The sequence below is a fragment of the Gymnogyps californianus genome, chromosome 1 (genome assembly GCF_018139145.2).
Source record: "Gymnogyps californianus isolate 813 chromosome 1, ASM1813914v2, whole genome shotgun sequence".
NCBI lineage: Eukaryota > Metazoa > Chordata > Aves > Accipitriformes > Cathartidae > Gymnogyps > Gymnogyps californianus.
The window spans coordinates 96,918,612-96,936,341 of NC_059471.1; the positions used below are offsets into that span (position 1 = coordinate 96,918,612).

A 17,730-nucleotide genomic window follows, 5' to 3' on the forward strand; every position below is an offset into this window, starting at 1 on the left:
GACTGGGGCCGGCCCTCAAGCCCAGAGGAGGGCTTTGCCGGCGGCCCGGGTGCCGGTGGCAAGGCGCCCCCCGTTTGCACGGCGGCCCGGATTACCCGGTAGCAGGCCTGGCCGCGCACCGGCTCCGGGTGCGCTCGGAAGGCGGAAATCCCCGGCGGGAGGAGGCGTGGGAGTGAAAGGGGACAGGCCTAAACCGGGCAGCCCTCGGCTCGGCTCGGCACGGCACGGCACAGCACGGCTCGGCTCGGGCAGCCACCCGCCTCCCGCGCCGCTGCGATGGAGCCGCAAGGGTGAGTGGCGGCCCGGGGCCCCGGGGGAGGGGGAGCTGCCGCCCCTCCCGCCTGTCGCTGGGGCACGGGGGGCACAAGCCGGCTGTTTGCCGGGGCGGTGGTGGGCTGCTTGCTCGGGGGCAGAGAGATACACACCCCCACACCCCCCTTAGAAAAAATCCGAGTTTCATTGCGATGCAGCGGGCAGGAAAAGTTCTGGCGAGGATGGGGCTTCTCAAACGGAGAGACAGGGGCGAGGCGGTGCAGGGGGTCCCCTCCCGACTCCCGGACCCGGGACAGCGGGGTTGCGGCGTTAAACGTGCCCGGCGGCAGCTGCCGCTGCCTGCCTGCCGGCACGGGCAGCTCTCCGGGGCGCCCGTAGCCGCGGGAGAGCCGAGGACTGGGGAGGCGAGTTTTGCAAGGCACCCTCCACGGCCAGGGCGCCCCTGGCACAGCGGGTCAGCCCACGCAGGGGCCCCACCTCTCTGTGCTTTGTGATCAACCCCGTCGAAGGCTGCAGGCAGTGAATTGGCATTTTAAGGAGCCTTTTTGCCCGAATGTGAACGATGGGAGGAGGCAAGCGGCCCCACCGGTTTTTATTGCCCAGATGAGTGTTGCCTTGCGGTAGGCGTTAGAAAAGCTTCACAGATAGCCTAGTTCGGGCACCTGCCGATGCGAGAAGAGCGATGTCGCTACAAGGGTAGGGGATAAAGCAAATCTTAGCAGTGGAGCAAAAGCCCCAAAGTTATTATTGCAAGCATCGGGACATCTTTTGTCTGGCTAGTTTGTGCCAGAACAGCAACATCCCATGGCTCTAAAATAAATAGTGCATGAAAAAGTTGAGATGCTGGTAGGAAGAATAATCTCACCAAACAAGAATGTGTGAAAGAGGAAGTGCAACTTTCTCCCGTTTCACATGACATTTTAAAAAATGTATAGAAAGGGAAGGTGTGGGAAAGAATTGAAAAAGAAAACAAAATTAAAATACTTTTAAAAGAATAAATAAAGGAGAGAACCCAAGAAACTAACACAGCTACACCTGCACTTAGTGGAGCTCACTACCAGTGTGATGGACCCAGGAGCTGAGTGTACATATGGGGCGAAAGGGAGGTTTCTCTGCGTTTCTCCCTTTTTCCAACAGGAGCTTGGCATTAAAGCTATTCGGGGAACACAGTGGGTTGACACTGCCCCCACACCACCACAGCTGCAACCTCTTCCAGAAAGAGGATGAGCATCTCTGTCCAACGTTGACTGTGACATCATTTGTTAAAATAAGAAATCAAGACCTGCTTTTTATACATAGATTAGAGAATCAGTTCTGGCTGACTATCCAAATGTTTGTTGGCATCAGCAAATGTTTACTATGGGAAATTCCCTAAAGAGTCCCATAAAGATCAGTCAATTGTTGTTCTCCATTTAATTCAAATGACTTGCTATATCAACAGTTTCTAACTTGGGCGGGAAACAATAAAACAAACATGGCCACGGGATTAAGAACGATTAAGAACTACATTAAGGTGAGCTTGTCAAGACAGACCTGTACAAGCCTGACACAAAAGTGATGGCTCCTGCACAGTATAAAAATACAACAGAAATACAATACAAGACCATGTGCAAAAGCCACCAAAAGTCACTGCCAGAGCAGAGCTGCCTCCCTGGAGTGTTTAGGTACGCTTACTTGGGAGACTTACTTTAGGGCTGATTGCAGGTTTACTAAAATAAGTATTAAAGCAGAAATGTTCCACACTGGGCATCCACTTAAACTTTTGAAACCTCATCTATGAAACCATTTCAAAGGACACAGAAAAGGAAAAGAAAGTGTTCTTTTCATATAAAAGTAATACAATTCAGACTGACTCTTTCCTAAACTTTCCCCATCTCATTCTCTAGAGATGGGGCTTCAAGTGGAGGTAGATTTTGTGTCAGGAATGTCCTCTGCTTTCTCCATGGGAAGGCAAATATGTTTGGGAAGATCATAATTTTCCTGGGGGCAGGTGGGAATTAGAGACCCTCCTCCACAGCAGAGGAGACCCAAGTTGTGCCCAGGCAGCTGGTAGGAGTAAAGCTGGGCAGAAGCAATGCTGTGCCTGGGAAGTGACGGACGAATCCTGATGCTCAGCTGGACAAAGGGGCAGGAGCTGTGGGGAAAGGGCAGGAAGCCTGGAAGAGAGAGGGGATGTTGTAAAGCACGGCAGATGGGGAAAAGAGAGGTGAGAAATGGCTGCTGGGAGAGTAAGCTTAGGTTAGGGCTTGGAGGGAGGAGGGTCAGGCAGGGCAGGGTTGGTTTGGAGGGATGAAGGCAAACAGTCTGGGTGGGAGACCCTGGAGCTCGCTCCTGGGTGGACATGGGCTGCTGGGGGCCGCTCTCCCCATTGCCCCAGCCCTTGGCTCAGTGTTGGACCTGGCTGAGGGTTGAGAACAACTGGGGAAGGGAGCCAGCTGCACACCCAGGTAGTGCAGCCTCACGGTCCTGCTTGCTTGCAAAAGTGAGTGGGGGAAACTGGGGATGAGCAGGTGCTCGTGTCCCTCTGCCCATCGGCTCAGCTTTGCAACCTTACTGCACCTGGGGCAGTATCAAGGTGGGCAACTGCAGCTACATAGCTCCCATTCCAAAACCTTTCCAGCATCTTCCTTTCCTTTCCCTTCCCACAGTGGTCTGGAGGAAGGAGAGCACAATGTATAGCTAGGCATGGTGGTGAAAGGCTATTTTAAAGTAACTCTTAGGAAAGTGCTGCACATTTCTCTCTCTTAAAGCCCTATAGGGTGAGAGTTAAATCACCTGGACTTTATAGATGGGTTAAACTGGGTTTTCCTATAGCATCCAGCAGGTGTAACCCCCTTGGGAAACTCCTGCATAGATTTGCCCCTCCAGAGTAATCAAACACGCCGAATTCTTTCCAGCAAAACCTTTGCACAGCTCCCTGCTATCAGCACGTTTCCTGTTTACACATTTTTACTGAGTGCACAAACCGGTGGGCAGCATGGTCAGCTGCTTGTCGTCCTTTAACCAGATAAAACCGTAACTCACTGAATTTCAGCAAAACAGTGGGATGCAGGGCTTTGACCTGGATTTAGGCCTGTGCAGCCACACTCCTTCCCAGTGATCCAGATAGCCTCCACGGCCTATTTGTCCAGTAAGTCTATTTGGTTCGTTTTTCACAAGAAAGGCACACCACCAGCTTCATGCCTTCTGCTCTGATTCCAATATTAGTGCATTTTACTGCTATTCATGGCCTTGGCCACCCACCCACAGAGTTATGTTGTTTGAACAGAAGTTTTGCAGCTGTCAAAAATGCAAATACTTAATGGGACATTACATAGTAGCAGTACCTAATTTACCTACTTCTGCTACTATACTAAAACAATCAATATTAGGTTTATTGCTTACTGAGATGCTAAAGTCAATCATGTAATGTTCTTGTTTGCTTTTTATTTTAGCTACGGATTTCTGTTACTGCTCCTTCATATCCTGAGAGCTGGTAAGTTCAGAACACTTCAGTTAAAAATGAAGCTGCCCTCCCTTTAATACGTTTGGCCAAATAGACAAAGTAGTTGTAATATGTATAATATGAACATCTGTGTGTTTTCAGCAAGACACTTAAGAATTTCTCAGTGTGAAATGTTTCTCTGACATGCATCAAGGAAAGAAGAAAAAATCAGTTCCTTTCAGTTTCGGTACGGAGAATAGCAAGGGACCTTATGGATGCTCTTGCTCAGGTTGCTCTGCTTGTTTCACAGACATCCCTGCGTATTTATCTCTGCCAATAAAAGGCCTTAGAAATGGGGTAATAAGGGCTGTTGATAAGCATATCTAACATGCCTGGATAAAGTCCATACTCATATTATGACTAGAATTATACATCATGGTATCAAGTACCCAATATTAGTAAGTCTTTTACTACAGTTCCAAAAAGCCCTTTCAGAACAAGGGTAAAGTTAAATGACATCCCCTGGTATATTTAAATGTTTTTAGACTTGTCTCTTCTCTGTTCTTGCTTAATCACTGAGAAGGACCTCAAGAAAGTCCTCAAGGAAATTCCCTGGCCCCAAAATCAAGACAAACTGTACGAGATACAGTCTCAATAGATGCTGGCTGGCCTGTTCCTGAAGAAAGCCAGTGATGGAGGTGCCCCCGTCTTCCCAGGCAATGCATCCCAGAGCGTCACTTTTCGTGCTGCTACGAGGGGTTTCCCAAAGTCTGAGCCGCAGCACCCTTGTTGCAGTTCAAGCCTGTTACTTCTTGTCTCACCCAGCAGAGGATAAGGGCCTGGAGAACATACTGCCTTCCTCCCTGCAAGTACTGCATTTGCTTCAGTGGTATTTTTAAGCTAGGGTGCCCAACTCAGATGTGTAGATGAGCTATTTCTGAGTCCAGTGCACCGACACGAAGACATGTCCCCCTTTAACATTACCGCCTCCCTCCCACCTCACCATGTACTGTTTCCACATTTCCAAACCCTCACTCCTGTCATCTTTCTTTCCCTAATTCACCCACCCGCATAGTCCCTTCCTCCAGCTGTAATCTCTCCCATCCAACGCCATGCCTGACCCCCCCCTCATCCCCCAGTCCATTTACAACATGCACACTGCTTTGATCTCAGCAACCGGTTGCACCAGAGAGGTTTTGACTGCTGGGGTGGAGGAGAGGTGATGCATCCCTCTCAGCAGGGAGGCTGCGGCCAGAGCCGCCCTAGCCCTTTCGGACTTGCTGACCTGTGCTTTCTGCATCGCTCGTCAGCCAGCTCACGCCTTCGCCTTGCTCACCAGGAGGAGAGGCTGCCTTTCTCATGTCTGGAGGCCAGGAAAAGTGCCCTGAAAGCCAGATACTGTGCTGGCCTACTTCAAGTGGCCGTGAGAGGTTGCAAATGTCTAATGAATGTGTCATTGGAGGTATCTGGGCATGCTGGTTTGCCAGCTGGGTATATTTGTTGAGAGGGTGACACTGATGGTAGCAATAAAATATGATTGCTATGACATGTCCACTTTGAGAAACACTGTTTTTACTCCTCTTTTAATTTTTTGGGTCTCAAAGTAATGGTAGCACTCTTTTTCTTATCAGTGTTTCTACTTCTTGTGATTTACCTGGTGTTATTTGGCATTTTTCTTAACTAAAAAAAAAGTGATTATTAAAGCATTAGGACTTGAATATGTGTCTGCAGCCAGTCCCAGTCAGTGGGCAAAGTGAAACATGCAGGTATCCATGGGGCTAGGAACACTTAGACCGGTTGGTCCTTGGAGAAAGAAATGAGCACAAGGCTTTATATTGTAAAAGGTCCCTTTGGAAAACATAGAGAAAGACAGACAAAGAGAGAATTAGCCACCGGCAAGTCAGGAGGTAGGAATGACTATGAAGTGAGTACTCTCACCTGCCTGTTATAAATTCTAATACTGGAGTCTACATGTGGTAGAATATACTTGAAAGAGTGACTTTTTTTCCACGTAACCTCCCTTTTTTTCTCTCTCTCTTTTAATCTTGTAGTTATTGCAATGGAGGAGAAGATCATTGTCAGTAAACTTGGAGACAATGCTACACTGAGTTGCATTTATCGAGGAAGAGAATTGCACTTAAAAAATCTACGGGTATATTGGCAAATAGCTGATGATCAAGAAGAGTGTTCAGTTGTACATGCGCTGATCTCTGGTCAAGACAACGAAAGTGAACAGTGTATTCACTTTAAAAACAGGACTCAATTATTCTGGGATAGATTGGAAAATGGCGATTTTTCTCTGCTACTACTAAACGTCAGCCAGAGTGATGAACGTACGTACAAATGTGTAGTACTGCAGAAAACTGAATATACCAGAGTGATTCACCGGCAGAAGTGGTTCTCAGTTTAGCAGGTAAGAACTTGTATCACTTGCACATATTTGCCCAAATTCTCATTCCAGCTTTTCAAATTCATGCCGTATCAATATTATATTTTAGCATACCCTTAACTTTAAAACATACTTCAGCCCTTTGCTGAAATGAAGTCTGCTTAATTTAAGTGTTACAGACAGGGAATCTAAAACTGGGAGAATACCCGTAACAGCTCTTTATCCAGCGTGGGGTTTTTGTCATCTTGGTTTTCATTAATATGAGGGCTCTTGCACATGACTGGGTGACAGCAGCTTAAGAAGTTGCTTTCTTCCTTCGGGTTTGGCTTCAGGTTTCTGCCCTTCCAGTAATTCTCTCTCAGCTCTCTGGCTTACATCCAAACCTGCAGGTGTTTCCCTTTCAAGTCAGGAGGGTCCTGTGAAACCCAGAACTTCTGCTTCAGAACCCATGTCAAAATTTTGTCTTTTCAATACATTTCACAATGATGTCGATGACTGTTTCTCTTTCTCTTGCCCTCCAGCTAGTTATAGCCAACCAATACTCAGTGGACCGATAAGAAACAGTGACAGCACTGGAGAGGAGATGACTTTCAGCTGCAGGTCCGGCAATGGATACCCAGAGCCCAATGTTTATTGGATAAATAAAACGGACAACAGCCACCTGCCTCCATCAGAGCTAAAGATCACCCCCCACGCCGATGGCACTTACAGCGTTTTTAGCACGCTGAAGGTTAAAGCCACTTCTAACATGCAAATAGAGTGCTCCGTAGAAAATAAAATACTGCGGGAAAATCTGTCAGCCAACTGTAAGTCCCTTCATGCTACTTCACGTTTTCTAGATAGCAGGAATATCAACCAGTGTGTCTCTGTAGATACGCACTAATGAGGGGTATGCGTTAATTCAGTAGTTCCAAAAAGTGCCAAGAAGAGCTCAGGTTTTGTTTCAAGCTAGTTATGCTTAGCCATGGACTTTATGTTTACTTCTTCCACATTGAAGTGAACACCCCATCAAGTGTGTTATGACAACGGCACTGAGAAGCTCTTGCATCCGAGGCAGTCACTGGGCTTTACTCTTTGGTTCCTTGGGAACATGACAACTTGGGGAGTCAGGTTATTTTTCAGGGCGCACCATGCAGCAGATCCACAATTCCTGAACCCCTACCCGACTGCTTTGCAGCACTCACATTTGCTTTTCGCTCTTCCTAGTTTCAAAGTTCTGTTTTCAGTCTGCAAAACTCAATTTAATACAGTGCACTATTTAAAGTAGGCCTGTAGCAAACAGGTAATGTTAGCCCAATAGAACAATACACCTAATAGCACAAGTATAATATGCTATTTATTGCTGATATGAGTCATCAATAGTAAAAACAAGTATTTAGCCACTCAACTCTTCACAAAAACAGAAAGCTATTTAAAAAGAAGCTATAAAAAAAGTTATAGCTATAATACCAATAGTGGATTTCATGATTTCCAAACAGCTGTGTAGAGAAGCTGTCTGGAGTGGGAGAGCTTATCTGGAGGTGGCTGTTCAGTCTCATTGCTGTTCCTGGTCCTGCCTCCTGCCACACCTTTCTCTCGCAGGTTTCTGCACCCTGGTGCAAGGAGGTTTGATTGTTTGCATAACTGTAGCTGGATACCCACAGTTAGTTTATCTGAACGTGCCAAGGAATCACATACTCCGGACTTAACGACACTGATGCCACAAACATGGCCAAATGATATAAACTATTTCCAGGAACAAAAATTGTGCACGCAAGTAAAAGTTGCGCAGTAGAGTGTTTATATGATAGCATACCCTTGCTCTCATCCCAAGTTAAAGGAAAACTAAGTAACCTTGTCATTAGTTTCCTAATGGCAGTCTGTCATATTGTATTCTGGGGGAAAAGACCTTCATGTTACTATTTTTTGTTGGTTTCTAAAAGCACTACTACACTTGAAATATTAAGAGGTGTGATTTGAAACCTTCAGTTTGCAGCAATCAGTGGAAATTCATCACTAACTTCAGAGAAACAGGTTTTCACCCACTTTTCTGAATACCATCAGATTTACATTATAGATTCAGTATAGATTTATTTTCAACTGAGTCTAGATACAAGCTCAAACATACAGTCTCCCAAGGCTGGCAGGATGGATAGAACAACAAAAAAGAAGAAAGAGGGATGCGTGCAGTATGATGACGGGGAAGAATAAACTGGCATTGTATTAGTAGACAGTGTAAGCTGGAGATGTGCCTTGCCCAGAAGGAATACCACCAGAATCACAGTGATATGAATAGCACAAATATTTAGTCCTTCAGAATTTTTTTGTGCATGTAAAATGTGGTCAAATATTTGCCTGGTATGAAATGTGAAAATTTACACCTTATTACATCCTTTTTCTATTTTATTCTAGACACACAGCAGAAGCAAAGCAATGGTTCTAGCACAGAAAGTCACAAAAACCTGGAAAAAAATGGACGAGGTGCTCAAGCAGCTGGCATCGTTTCCATTGTCATTCTGATAGGTCTTCTAGCTGTTTTAACCTGCTGGCTGTGGAGACAGAGGTCCTCTAAACTAGCGTCCTACACAGGTAATGAGATCCTTCATTTGCATGACCAAATCTGAAGAATTCTTTTTCATTTGCCAAAACATTCAATGTCATCCAGCGCGTTGCTAGGAGGTATGAGTAAGCTGCCTGCACACAACAGCAGGAAATCATGCTACTATCAAAAACCTGGGGTGCCCTGGGGAGGACATGTAGTGCCCCAGGACATGTTATTCTTTATGGTTTTCTGTTATTGCGCCTGAGCCTCACAGGAGTTAACTGCTAAATGTGGAGTAACTCAGACTTTGTGCCTGTACAGGCCATAGTTTCTCAGCTGTGATCCCTGCAGGCTGTTTCTGGACAGGTGGAGGGGATGCTCCTCCATGGAACAGGACTGGAGTCAGTAGCTCGCTCTCCTTAGCACAATCCAAAGCAGAAATCAGAGGATAAATCAATCCTGAGAGCTTTAGAGTCACTGGCTGGACAATTAAGCGTTCAAGATCCCACTGGGATCAGGCAGCTTTCTACAAGTTAGAAATAAAGCATGTCTCACTGTCACTCCATGTTATACATGCGTACCCTTGTATTTGCTGCATTTGCCCACATGCGGGACTCTTCAGTGCTTGGCATGACAGAACAAAAGGTAGCTCTAAAAGACGTCTTGTGAACCAGACTGAGTCTGCTGATGTATCTGAGTACTTACTGTAAGCCACTTTGCAGGTATACAAGAGCTAACATCTAAGAAAAGGGAGCAGGGGCAACCACGCTTTTCATGGACAAGGGCAAACCACATTTTCAGTCCATGCCCTCTTCCTCATGGCTAGCAAGCCCAAGTGCTTCAGAAAAGAGCAGGAGAAAGCAGGGTAATGATCTTGCCCAGCATCTACAGCAGATGTGCTAGGAGCCATGTCCTTCCTTCAGAAACAACCCAAGAGTGGTGCAGGACTCTGTCCCAAAACATGGAGCAGGGCTGTTGCTTCAAGCTCAAAATCTATCCTTGCTGAAATGGTGACCTAGGTTGTAAGCAAATAGAGCACGAACTGCATTTTGCTGTCCAAAGAGCATTTAGCACATTGAACCCTTAACTTTGGTGGACGTTACTTAATATTAATCCCGTTTGGCTAAAGACTATAGTTATCTATCCTACATGCTTAAAACAGTGCATTTGTTTCAACAGATGTCCAACCAAATGAAGACAAAGGAGGACTCAACTGTAAGTATTAAAAATATATTACTGTATGTGTCTCAAGAGGGACTTAACTTCATAGCTTCAGTACTCAAGTTCAGCACAAAGCCTTTGGATTAGACTTTCTGGATGTTACAAACTCAAGCACGTAAAGTGGTAGCCCTACTTCTGTCAGCCCTTTCCTTGAGCTCTGTAGGTGTTGCCAAAGGCAGCCTGAGAGTCTCAGTTCCCAGAAGTTCCTTCAACAGTTCAGGCCAAAGGACATGACAAAGCAACAGGGGACATGGAGCGTACAGACTGAAGCCACCCTCCCCTCCTGTTCTGCAGCTATGCTGAAGCTCCTGTTGCCATCAAGACAGAGCCAAACTTGGAAAATCTGTTTTAAATGCTGATTTTCAAGTCTGGACAACACTGACCTTTTATCACTTCATATCATGTCAGTGCCTGTCATCAAATGGTTGTTCCCTGCCTTTTTAGGCACTACATCCTAGAAGGTCTTTAGCTGGGATGCAGGAACATCATTTGCTTCATGTCTATGAATCTGAGCCTATATACACCCAATTTAAAAAAATACTAAGCACTCTCCTTTCCTAGAAAAAAAAAAAATGCATTTCAGACCTTCAAAATATTCATATTTTTTATAGGCAAGAATGCAATATTGCAGGCTGGCTGGTTTACAAATTCATTTATCATTTATAGTGGGGGAAAAATAAAAATGGGGTAAAAAAATCCAAGACAGATTTGGAAAAACAAGCTCAGCACAGGGGACTTGCAAGAGTACAGAGAGGGTGAAATGTCTGCCTATTTTATATCTCATTTGGTAGTTTCTGCTGAAGCAAATGACCGTTGCCTGGGTGTCTCTGCAGAACAGGCAGAAAATACTGTAGTTTCACCAAAACTGTAATAGTGAAAGCATAGTTTGCCATAGCAAATGCTGTGAATGTAGCCAATTCAAAATATCAAGCAGAAACAAAATAACCTTTGCAATTAAAAAACTTTTTCTGGAGCTTCTTTGGTGGTCATGCAAACTGGGTTAATGGTCAGTCATTTTCCAGACCCTTCACGCAACCCCAGCCTGATCCACAACATTCGTGTTTGCTAAACATCAACAGGCATTATGCTGTTTCCTGTAGAGCATAATGTAGAAAGGAGGATGGATTTTCTCCTTAAGATAAAGAGACATTTTCTCCTTCCATTCCTGTGAGCTGCATTAACCTAACACAAGCAGTTCATTCAAGGTCAACTTTTTCTTCTCCAGGCTTATACCAGGCCCTATGTGATTAGATGCTTGGACTTAGCTCATGAGTAGAAAAACCTCTGTGACTTAAATAGGAGTAAATATTTATCTTATATTGAAGGCTGCTGTAGCGTGATTTGTTCATTAACAACAAAGACACTTGCCTTCCAGACACTATCTTTGCCTTGGCATGTCTCCGCACCGTTTGTGGAAGAGGAGGTGGGACAGCAGCTTTGGTGGTTCGCTGCTATCAGAAACTGCCCCAGCTCTGAGGGCTGTTTTCGGCCAACAGAGCCATGTAAGGCACAGAAGGCAGTATCTTTTGGGCATCCCAATTTGAGGGCAACTTGGACCAATACCAGAGAAATGAGAATGATCTAGGGAATGTGATCTCTGATGAAAGATTGGTTATGTTTGTTTAGGCTGGAGAAGGCAAGGCTGATCAAGGACACAATAACAACCCTCTTCAGAGAGGCCTTAAAGAGGATGGGACAAGTCATTTATTGTCCTAACCCAGCGGACACAGCACTGAAGGCACAACAGGCTTAAACAAAGGAAATTTCAGCTAGATGTTAGGAAAAAATACCTTTCTAAGGGTAACGGTAGTTGAGCGCTGAGGCAGAGAGTTTGTGCAGGCTCTCAAGTCTCCATCAGTCCAGGTTTCTTGCTGTTCTGTTTTTTCTTAACAAAAGAGGAAACCAGTGTCTGTCAGAAATGATTTAGAAATAGCTGGTACTACCTTGGGGCAAAAGATGAGCTCTTGGAGAAATTCTAGCCTCCTAATTCAATCATCATTTGATATTTTCAAGCAAGTTATGTGTGGTAGATGGGGAGTAAGGCACTGTGGAGGTGCACCCACGGGGACACTCTGCCACGGCATTTTGCTTTTCAATACTGATGTAAATACTTTTCTGCTTCTAGCGGCTTCACTTCATGGAGAAGGTCAGATTGTTTCACGGGGGGTGGGAATCCCAAATACTGCAAACCAAAGAGAGCCTACTGAGACTAGCTTTGCTGTTACAATGAAAAAAGTTTTGGAAACTGTGAGGAAAGCCGGTTGCAAAGAGGAGTAACTTCATCCTGGTGGGGTTAGTCTCTCCAGACACCCATTACAGTCAGTGCAGCAGGATGCTCCGGTGAGGAGAAATACAGAGCTGGAGCAATTCTCAATTACTCTCTGGGGGGATCCCTTCACTGCCTGTAGAGGAGCCTCGGGAAGCTGGTTTCCCTTGACCACAGGAAGGCTTTGTGCATCTCGCCCTCTGAAGTAGTTTAAAACGAACCAAAGGTGACACTGACATCCCTTCACAAGGGAGGGGGATATTAGCAGGAGAGCACTTTTTGCATTTGCACAAAGAGAGGCAATTTCAGTCTGTGGCACAAGGGCAGAGGGCCCCCAGTGTCTCAGGTATCCAGGCAGAGGCAGGGCTTCACCCCAGCCGATTTTCTCTCTCAGCAGCATGAATACATCTTTTCCACAGCTTTGCAGCTTGTTCCACTGGTTACGTAGGAAAAACAACTCTAGGACATGATTATTTCTGGGGGACTTTTTTCTATTTTTTTCTAAAAAGAAGTTGTTTTGTTTTTACAGCACCTGTCTAAATGGAAAGTCTGCCAACAATTTGGGCAGCTGGAGATGTGTCAAGAGAAGCATCACCCCCTATCTCAGTGGCAGCATTGCTTGTAATACCAGTGACAGATTTCTGCAGAGCATGCCAAAAGAGATGGCAAAAAAAGCTTCTCCAACACAAGAGACAGCAGAATCCGCTGGATTTCTGTTCCAGCCACTGGCTGTGTCCACACAACAGTTGTGTCACTACACCAGCTAACCACTTTGGACAGTCCTCTGTGATAGCCTGTCAGCGTTTTGAGCTCCTGCACTGGGGAAAGCAGTAAGGCTGGGACCTAGCTACTCTGTGCCAGACCACTGAAAGCTGGTGAGTGCCCAGTCTCTCATCATCACCTTTGAGGACTTTGTTAGTAGCAGAAGCAACTGCGTTTCAGGAGCGTGGGAAGTTGTTGCTGTGTCTCCTTACCCTGACGATGACTACTGAATGTGAAGAAAGGCAGCTAAAAAAAAGAAAGAAAACTGAAGGACTCTCTGCAAAGTGAGATTTGTGACCTTTTCCACCTTTCTCTCTCTGCAGTACATCCTTTCATTGTCTGGTTTCACCAGCTGCATGTTACTGTGTACAGAACTAGGTAGAACATTTTGACCCAGTCCTCCAAAAATGGGAGTTGCTCTGACGGGGTTAAGCACCAAATGTGTTAACATAAGGGAACGTGCATTCTTTAAATGCACTTGATATCAATATTTTGTTTTTTACCGAATATTCCACCGAAAAGGGGACTTCCACTTTTGACAGAAGCTGGTGCATACTGTGTGAAAGAACAGGGTGTGGAAATCTGACTGATTAAAAATAGTGCTCTCTGCTATGTTAATGTCAGGTTACCTGGACTTACCCTTTTCAGGATGGAACAAAATCTGTGGTTGAGCTCTGCTCAATTCAGCTGGTCTTTAATAAAGCACTCCCTGTGGCTTCCAGGGAGGATTTAAACTAGAATTTTTAAACTGAACCTCTCCTTGTGTCCCATCCACACACACACAGACACACACACACGTGCAGACTATATCACTGTGTTGTCCATGAATGTCTAGAAAGCCAAGAACTGCAGTTTCCTTGTGCCAGTGCACGTGCCTTGCTGTTTCAGCCCCGAGTCAGCCAAGAGAAACTGGCTGAAAATAGCAAAGCAGTAAACTTTGCTGATGGTATGAGGTTTTGAAGGAGGAGGAATCTATACTAGCTCTCTTGCCTAGGTGGGGCAGTTTCCCCATCTTGTCACAGGGGGATGGAGATGATGATTTTAAACTGAGCCCTGGAAACACTTGGCTTCTCCTGCACCAGTTGCTAGACTCAAATTCTACCATTTTTGTGAATTAGTCACAGCCTTGTTTGTCCTAGCTCTGTGTGGGAGAGGCACTCCAGTGTCAACTGTGAGATAGGACATTGATTTTTCATATCAAGATGCCAGCCAAGTGAAAATAAATTTTGTTGTCCTGTTCTCCCAACATGTGGAATCCAGAACCATTTGGCAATAGTACAGTTAGCTTTTGCTGAAGCAGTACCCCCAAGGAGGCTCTGAGTTGGTTAGCTGTGCACCACCACTGCGCCAGTATCTTGTGAGAGGGCTGCACAGCCTCCATGGCATTTAAGAGAAGGGGCAGTTTAGCTCTCACTTGATGCAATCTAGGCTTACCAATTTGAACAGGATAGGGAAATTGTTTAAAAAAAGCCAAGCTGCAACTAAATAATTAAGCTCCTGTCTCCTGTTTAGATTGTAAGTAACTGTGTACAACTGTGGTTTTTTAAAGATATTTTATCTATTAATGTCAAAAAAAAGTATATTGCATATTTGCTAATCTTCAATATCTGTGAAAAATACTCTGTTTATTTATTAATTTCACTTTTGTCCTCTGTTGCCTTCCACTCTACAACTGTAACATACCCTATCAGGTAGGGCATTTAGCTCACAGCATTTGTCAGATAAGATTACTGAGGTGCTATAAGTTACTTCGAATGTCAGCCTTTCCTTGTCTTCTCTTGTGTCCGTTAATCTAGGTGTTAAGTATTTTCTGAGTCCATATCTAGTCTTCAGTGAACCCTGAAGGGAATTTGCTTGAAGAAAACATACAAGCTTGCAGACACCTTAAAAATGTGAACAACATCTGTGCGGATGTGAAGGGTAACCATTTCCTAGTGGTTTAGTAAGAAGTCCTGCAGACGTTTCCTCGCTATCTATCACATGAAGGTGTTTTGCGCAGCCTCTTTGGTGCTGCTGTAACTGACAGAAGCCTTTTCTAAAAACAGTTTTTCACCTTTATATTCAGCAACTGAAAGAAGCTGTAACAGTTTAGAGATGTAAGAAGTGACCTAGCAGTCGCTTTGCAATATGTTGTTAAGCTAATTTAGACTGGTTGGATTTTCTTACTTCTGGGCTACTTCACGGTACGTAGCACATACATCTAAATGCAACAGCCTGCTCTTGCAAAATCCATACTTTCAATTGGTTTAGGTTTCCAGCTATTTTTGGAAGCAAGTAAATCTAGATGACAGTTGTTTGTTACCATTCAAAGGACTTGGGAATTTTGTAATAACAGAGTTTTTGTCATCATATACCATGTTTATATTTTAAATAAAATCCATTCATTCTTCTGGATGTTTGACTAAGTCTATCAGCACGTAAAGACAAGTCACTCCAAATGATTGCCCCCAACCAAAGCGGCAGTTTTACTTTCAGCCACATCCCTCAGGGCATATGAGCGTTCCTTTCCAAAGCCCTCAGATGAGGAGAGGCCAACACAACACAGAGACCTGACAATCTTTGCTCTATTTTGGCTCGCACAACAAAATACCTTGAACAAACTCAATGAAAGCCACATGGTAGCCTAAAGGCAGCACTACACCTAGGCTGATACATCCTTTTCTCACCCATCTCAACAACCCCAAGCAGAGCAAAGGTACAACACACCCTCCCGCTTCCAGAACTGAAACGGGCTCATTGCACTGTCCCAGGTCAGTGTTGCACTTGGGCACCAGCATCCCTCTGTTTCCCTTCATTAAAGATAGCAGCTCACATGAACTATATGTCCCAAGCAACTTAAACACATGCACAGGAAAGCACCGCTTGATGCAGCTTTGTGGGAAGACTCTAAGAAATGGACTCACTTTCACAGAAAAGCGAAAGGCTTTCTTTGTGGCATGACTGGTAAACCACAGATGGAAAGCCCTGAGAGAGAACATGTGTTGCTACTTAGTGGTCTGAATCTATCCGTCCTGTAGTCAAATTCATTATTTAAATCTTTTCACCTCTGAGAGCTGAAATATCTCTTTTGCTCAAAAATGCATTCCCTTTTTCCACTTCAACAACCCTGACTCCACACACTTTTCTCAATAGCCCCTTGTGCTATGTCAAAGAAACTTTATTATTTGCTTTTCCAAATTGCAAAGTGAATCCTTTTCATATTTGTAGCAAACATGCACAAAAGTTCACATTACCCCATGAGGGTAATCTCTCTAACCTCCCTCTTTTCCAGGGCAAGAGAAACGGCTCTAGAGAATAATTGAGTGCAGCCCAGCTGCACAGGGAGAGAACACACCCCCCCCAACAACTCCTATAGAAGTTAGTTAGGCTCTTGGGACTTTTCCTCTCAATGTGTGATGTGGCATTAGGACTTTCACCACATTCATTGGATGATATGGGATGAAATCATTATGAACTGGTCCCCATCTGAGGATTATAAAAGGCACCCCACATGTTCTTTGAGGTGATCTCCTCTGCATCTGGCAGCCCAGGGAATTACAGGCCACAGACCAGTAGCCTCCGTCTCAGTCATCTTTCAAGACACTTAACATGACAACATGTCAATTTGTACAATTACCTTCCAACACAAGAAAAATGCTTCCAACACTTCATGCATTATCAGCACCGCTAATAAGCATAAGTAGTGTATCTGAACCAATGCCCCATGCTGCAAAACGCAAGTCCTTGGGAACTACTCACGACCTTACCATTAATCACAAACTGAAGTACTTTGTTAGGAAAGAGCCCGTTTCCCATTTTAGGCTGGCACAGAAAATTGCTGTGTAGAGATAGATGCTCTTACATCAACAGAGACTTAGGCTGACCTTCCAACTTGCCCAAAATAGGTCCCAACGGTTTAGTAATAAAACACTAATTTGTTTTCCTGTGATTCTGAGAAGTGCTGCTTAGGGCCATTTTATAATTGGAAAACTAGGACACTTATGCTAGTAAGTGTAAGTAGTGTATCACACAAGGCTGTAGCTGACTCGGTGCTTGAACTCACGTCTCCAGCATGCAGAGACCTCCTTCTCTGCTTTCATTTGCTGGACTGGAAAGTCTACTTCTTTGCAGCATTCACCCCAGTAGACATCATAAGTCAACAGAAGCCGTTTGCTATTTTTGAATAGGATTGCATACAAACTGCCAGACTACACTTTCATATCTGTTGCACAAAAAAAGTCTGCCCTTAAAAAAATTGGAAAGAGGAAAAAGATGACAAAATACTTTTCAGTTGAGACCAGAAAACTTTTAAGAATCTGTCAGTAAGAAGCAACACTAATGCAGCCATAATGTGGACAGAGGGTGAGTTCTAACATTTCCTTCTTAATTTTCTCTGCCAGGAGATCTATACTGTCACGTGTCATCCCTCTTACGAGGCTGAGTGTGTAGTTTCGAAACAAAATCGGGTTTACTTGCAAAAACTTCTTTTCCACAGCATCATACTGGGCTAGAGGCAATTCTATTCCTATCAATTCATCTCTTTATCAGTCAGACTTACCATTATTATTTTACCTAACTTCTAAAACATATCACTACTGCAGTCACAGTAACTAAAAAGAGGTCAAGGGATAAAGGTGTAAAATGTCTAAACTATTGCCAAAGCACTGTATCTGCTTTTATAACAAAAGGCAAACACAAAGTATCTTTATCATGTAACTGGAAATCTTATTAGCCAGCTCAGATCAGTTTGACAAACTGCCAGTGGCATTAAACTCTGTGTCAGCAAAGTACCAGAAGTTTACCTATCATAAACCTGGTCTTTTAAAGCCCTTTCTTTGGTTTTCCATATGTACGCTCATATTTCCGTATCTATCTGGCACTATCTGCAGCACAGA

General features: G+C 44.6%; 1 protein-coding gene across 1 annotated transcript; it reads left to right on the top strand.

Moving 5' to 3' along the window:
* The first annotated feature begins 254 nt into the window (after nt 1-254).
* Nucleotides 255-15,250, top strand: ICOSLG (inducible T cell costimulator ligand). Its single transcript, XM_050912630.1, is given in 8 exon segments — nt 255-290; nt 3,708-3,748; nt 5,749-6,084; nt 6,087-6,110; nt 6,608-6,892; nt 8,478-8,654; nt 9,787-9,822; nt 12,624-15,250. Coding segments are annotated over 8 exon segments (924 nt in total). The 5' UTR covers nt 255-276; the 3' UTR covers nt 12,635-15,250.
* The last annotated feature ends 2,480 nt before the right edge of the window (nt 15,251-17,730 follow it).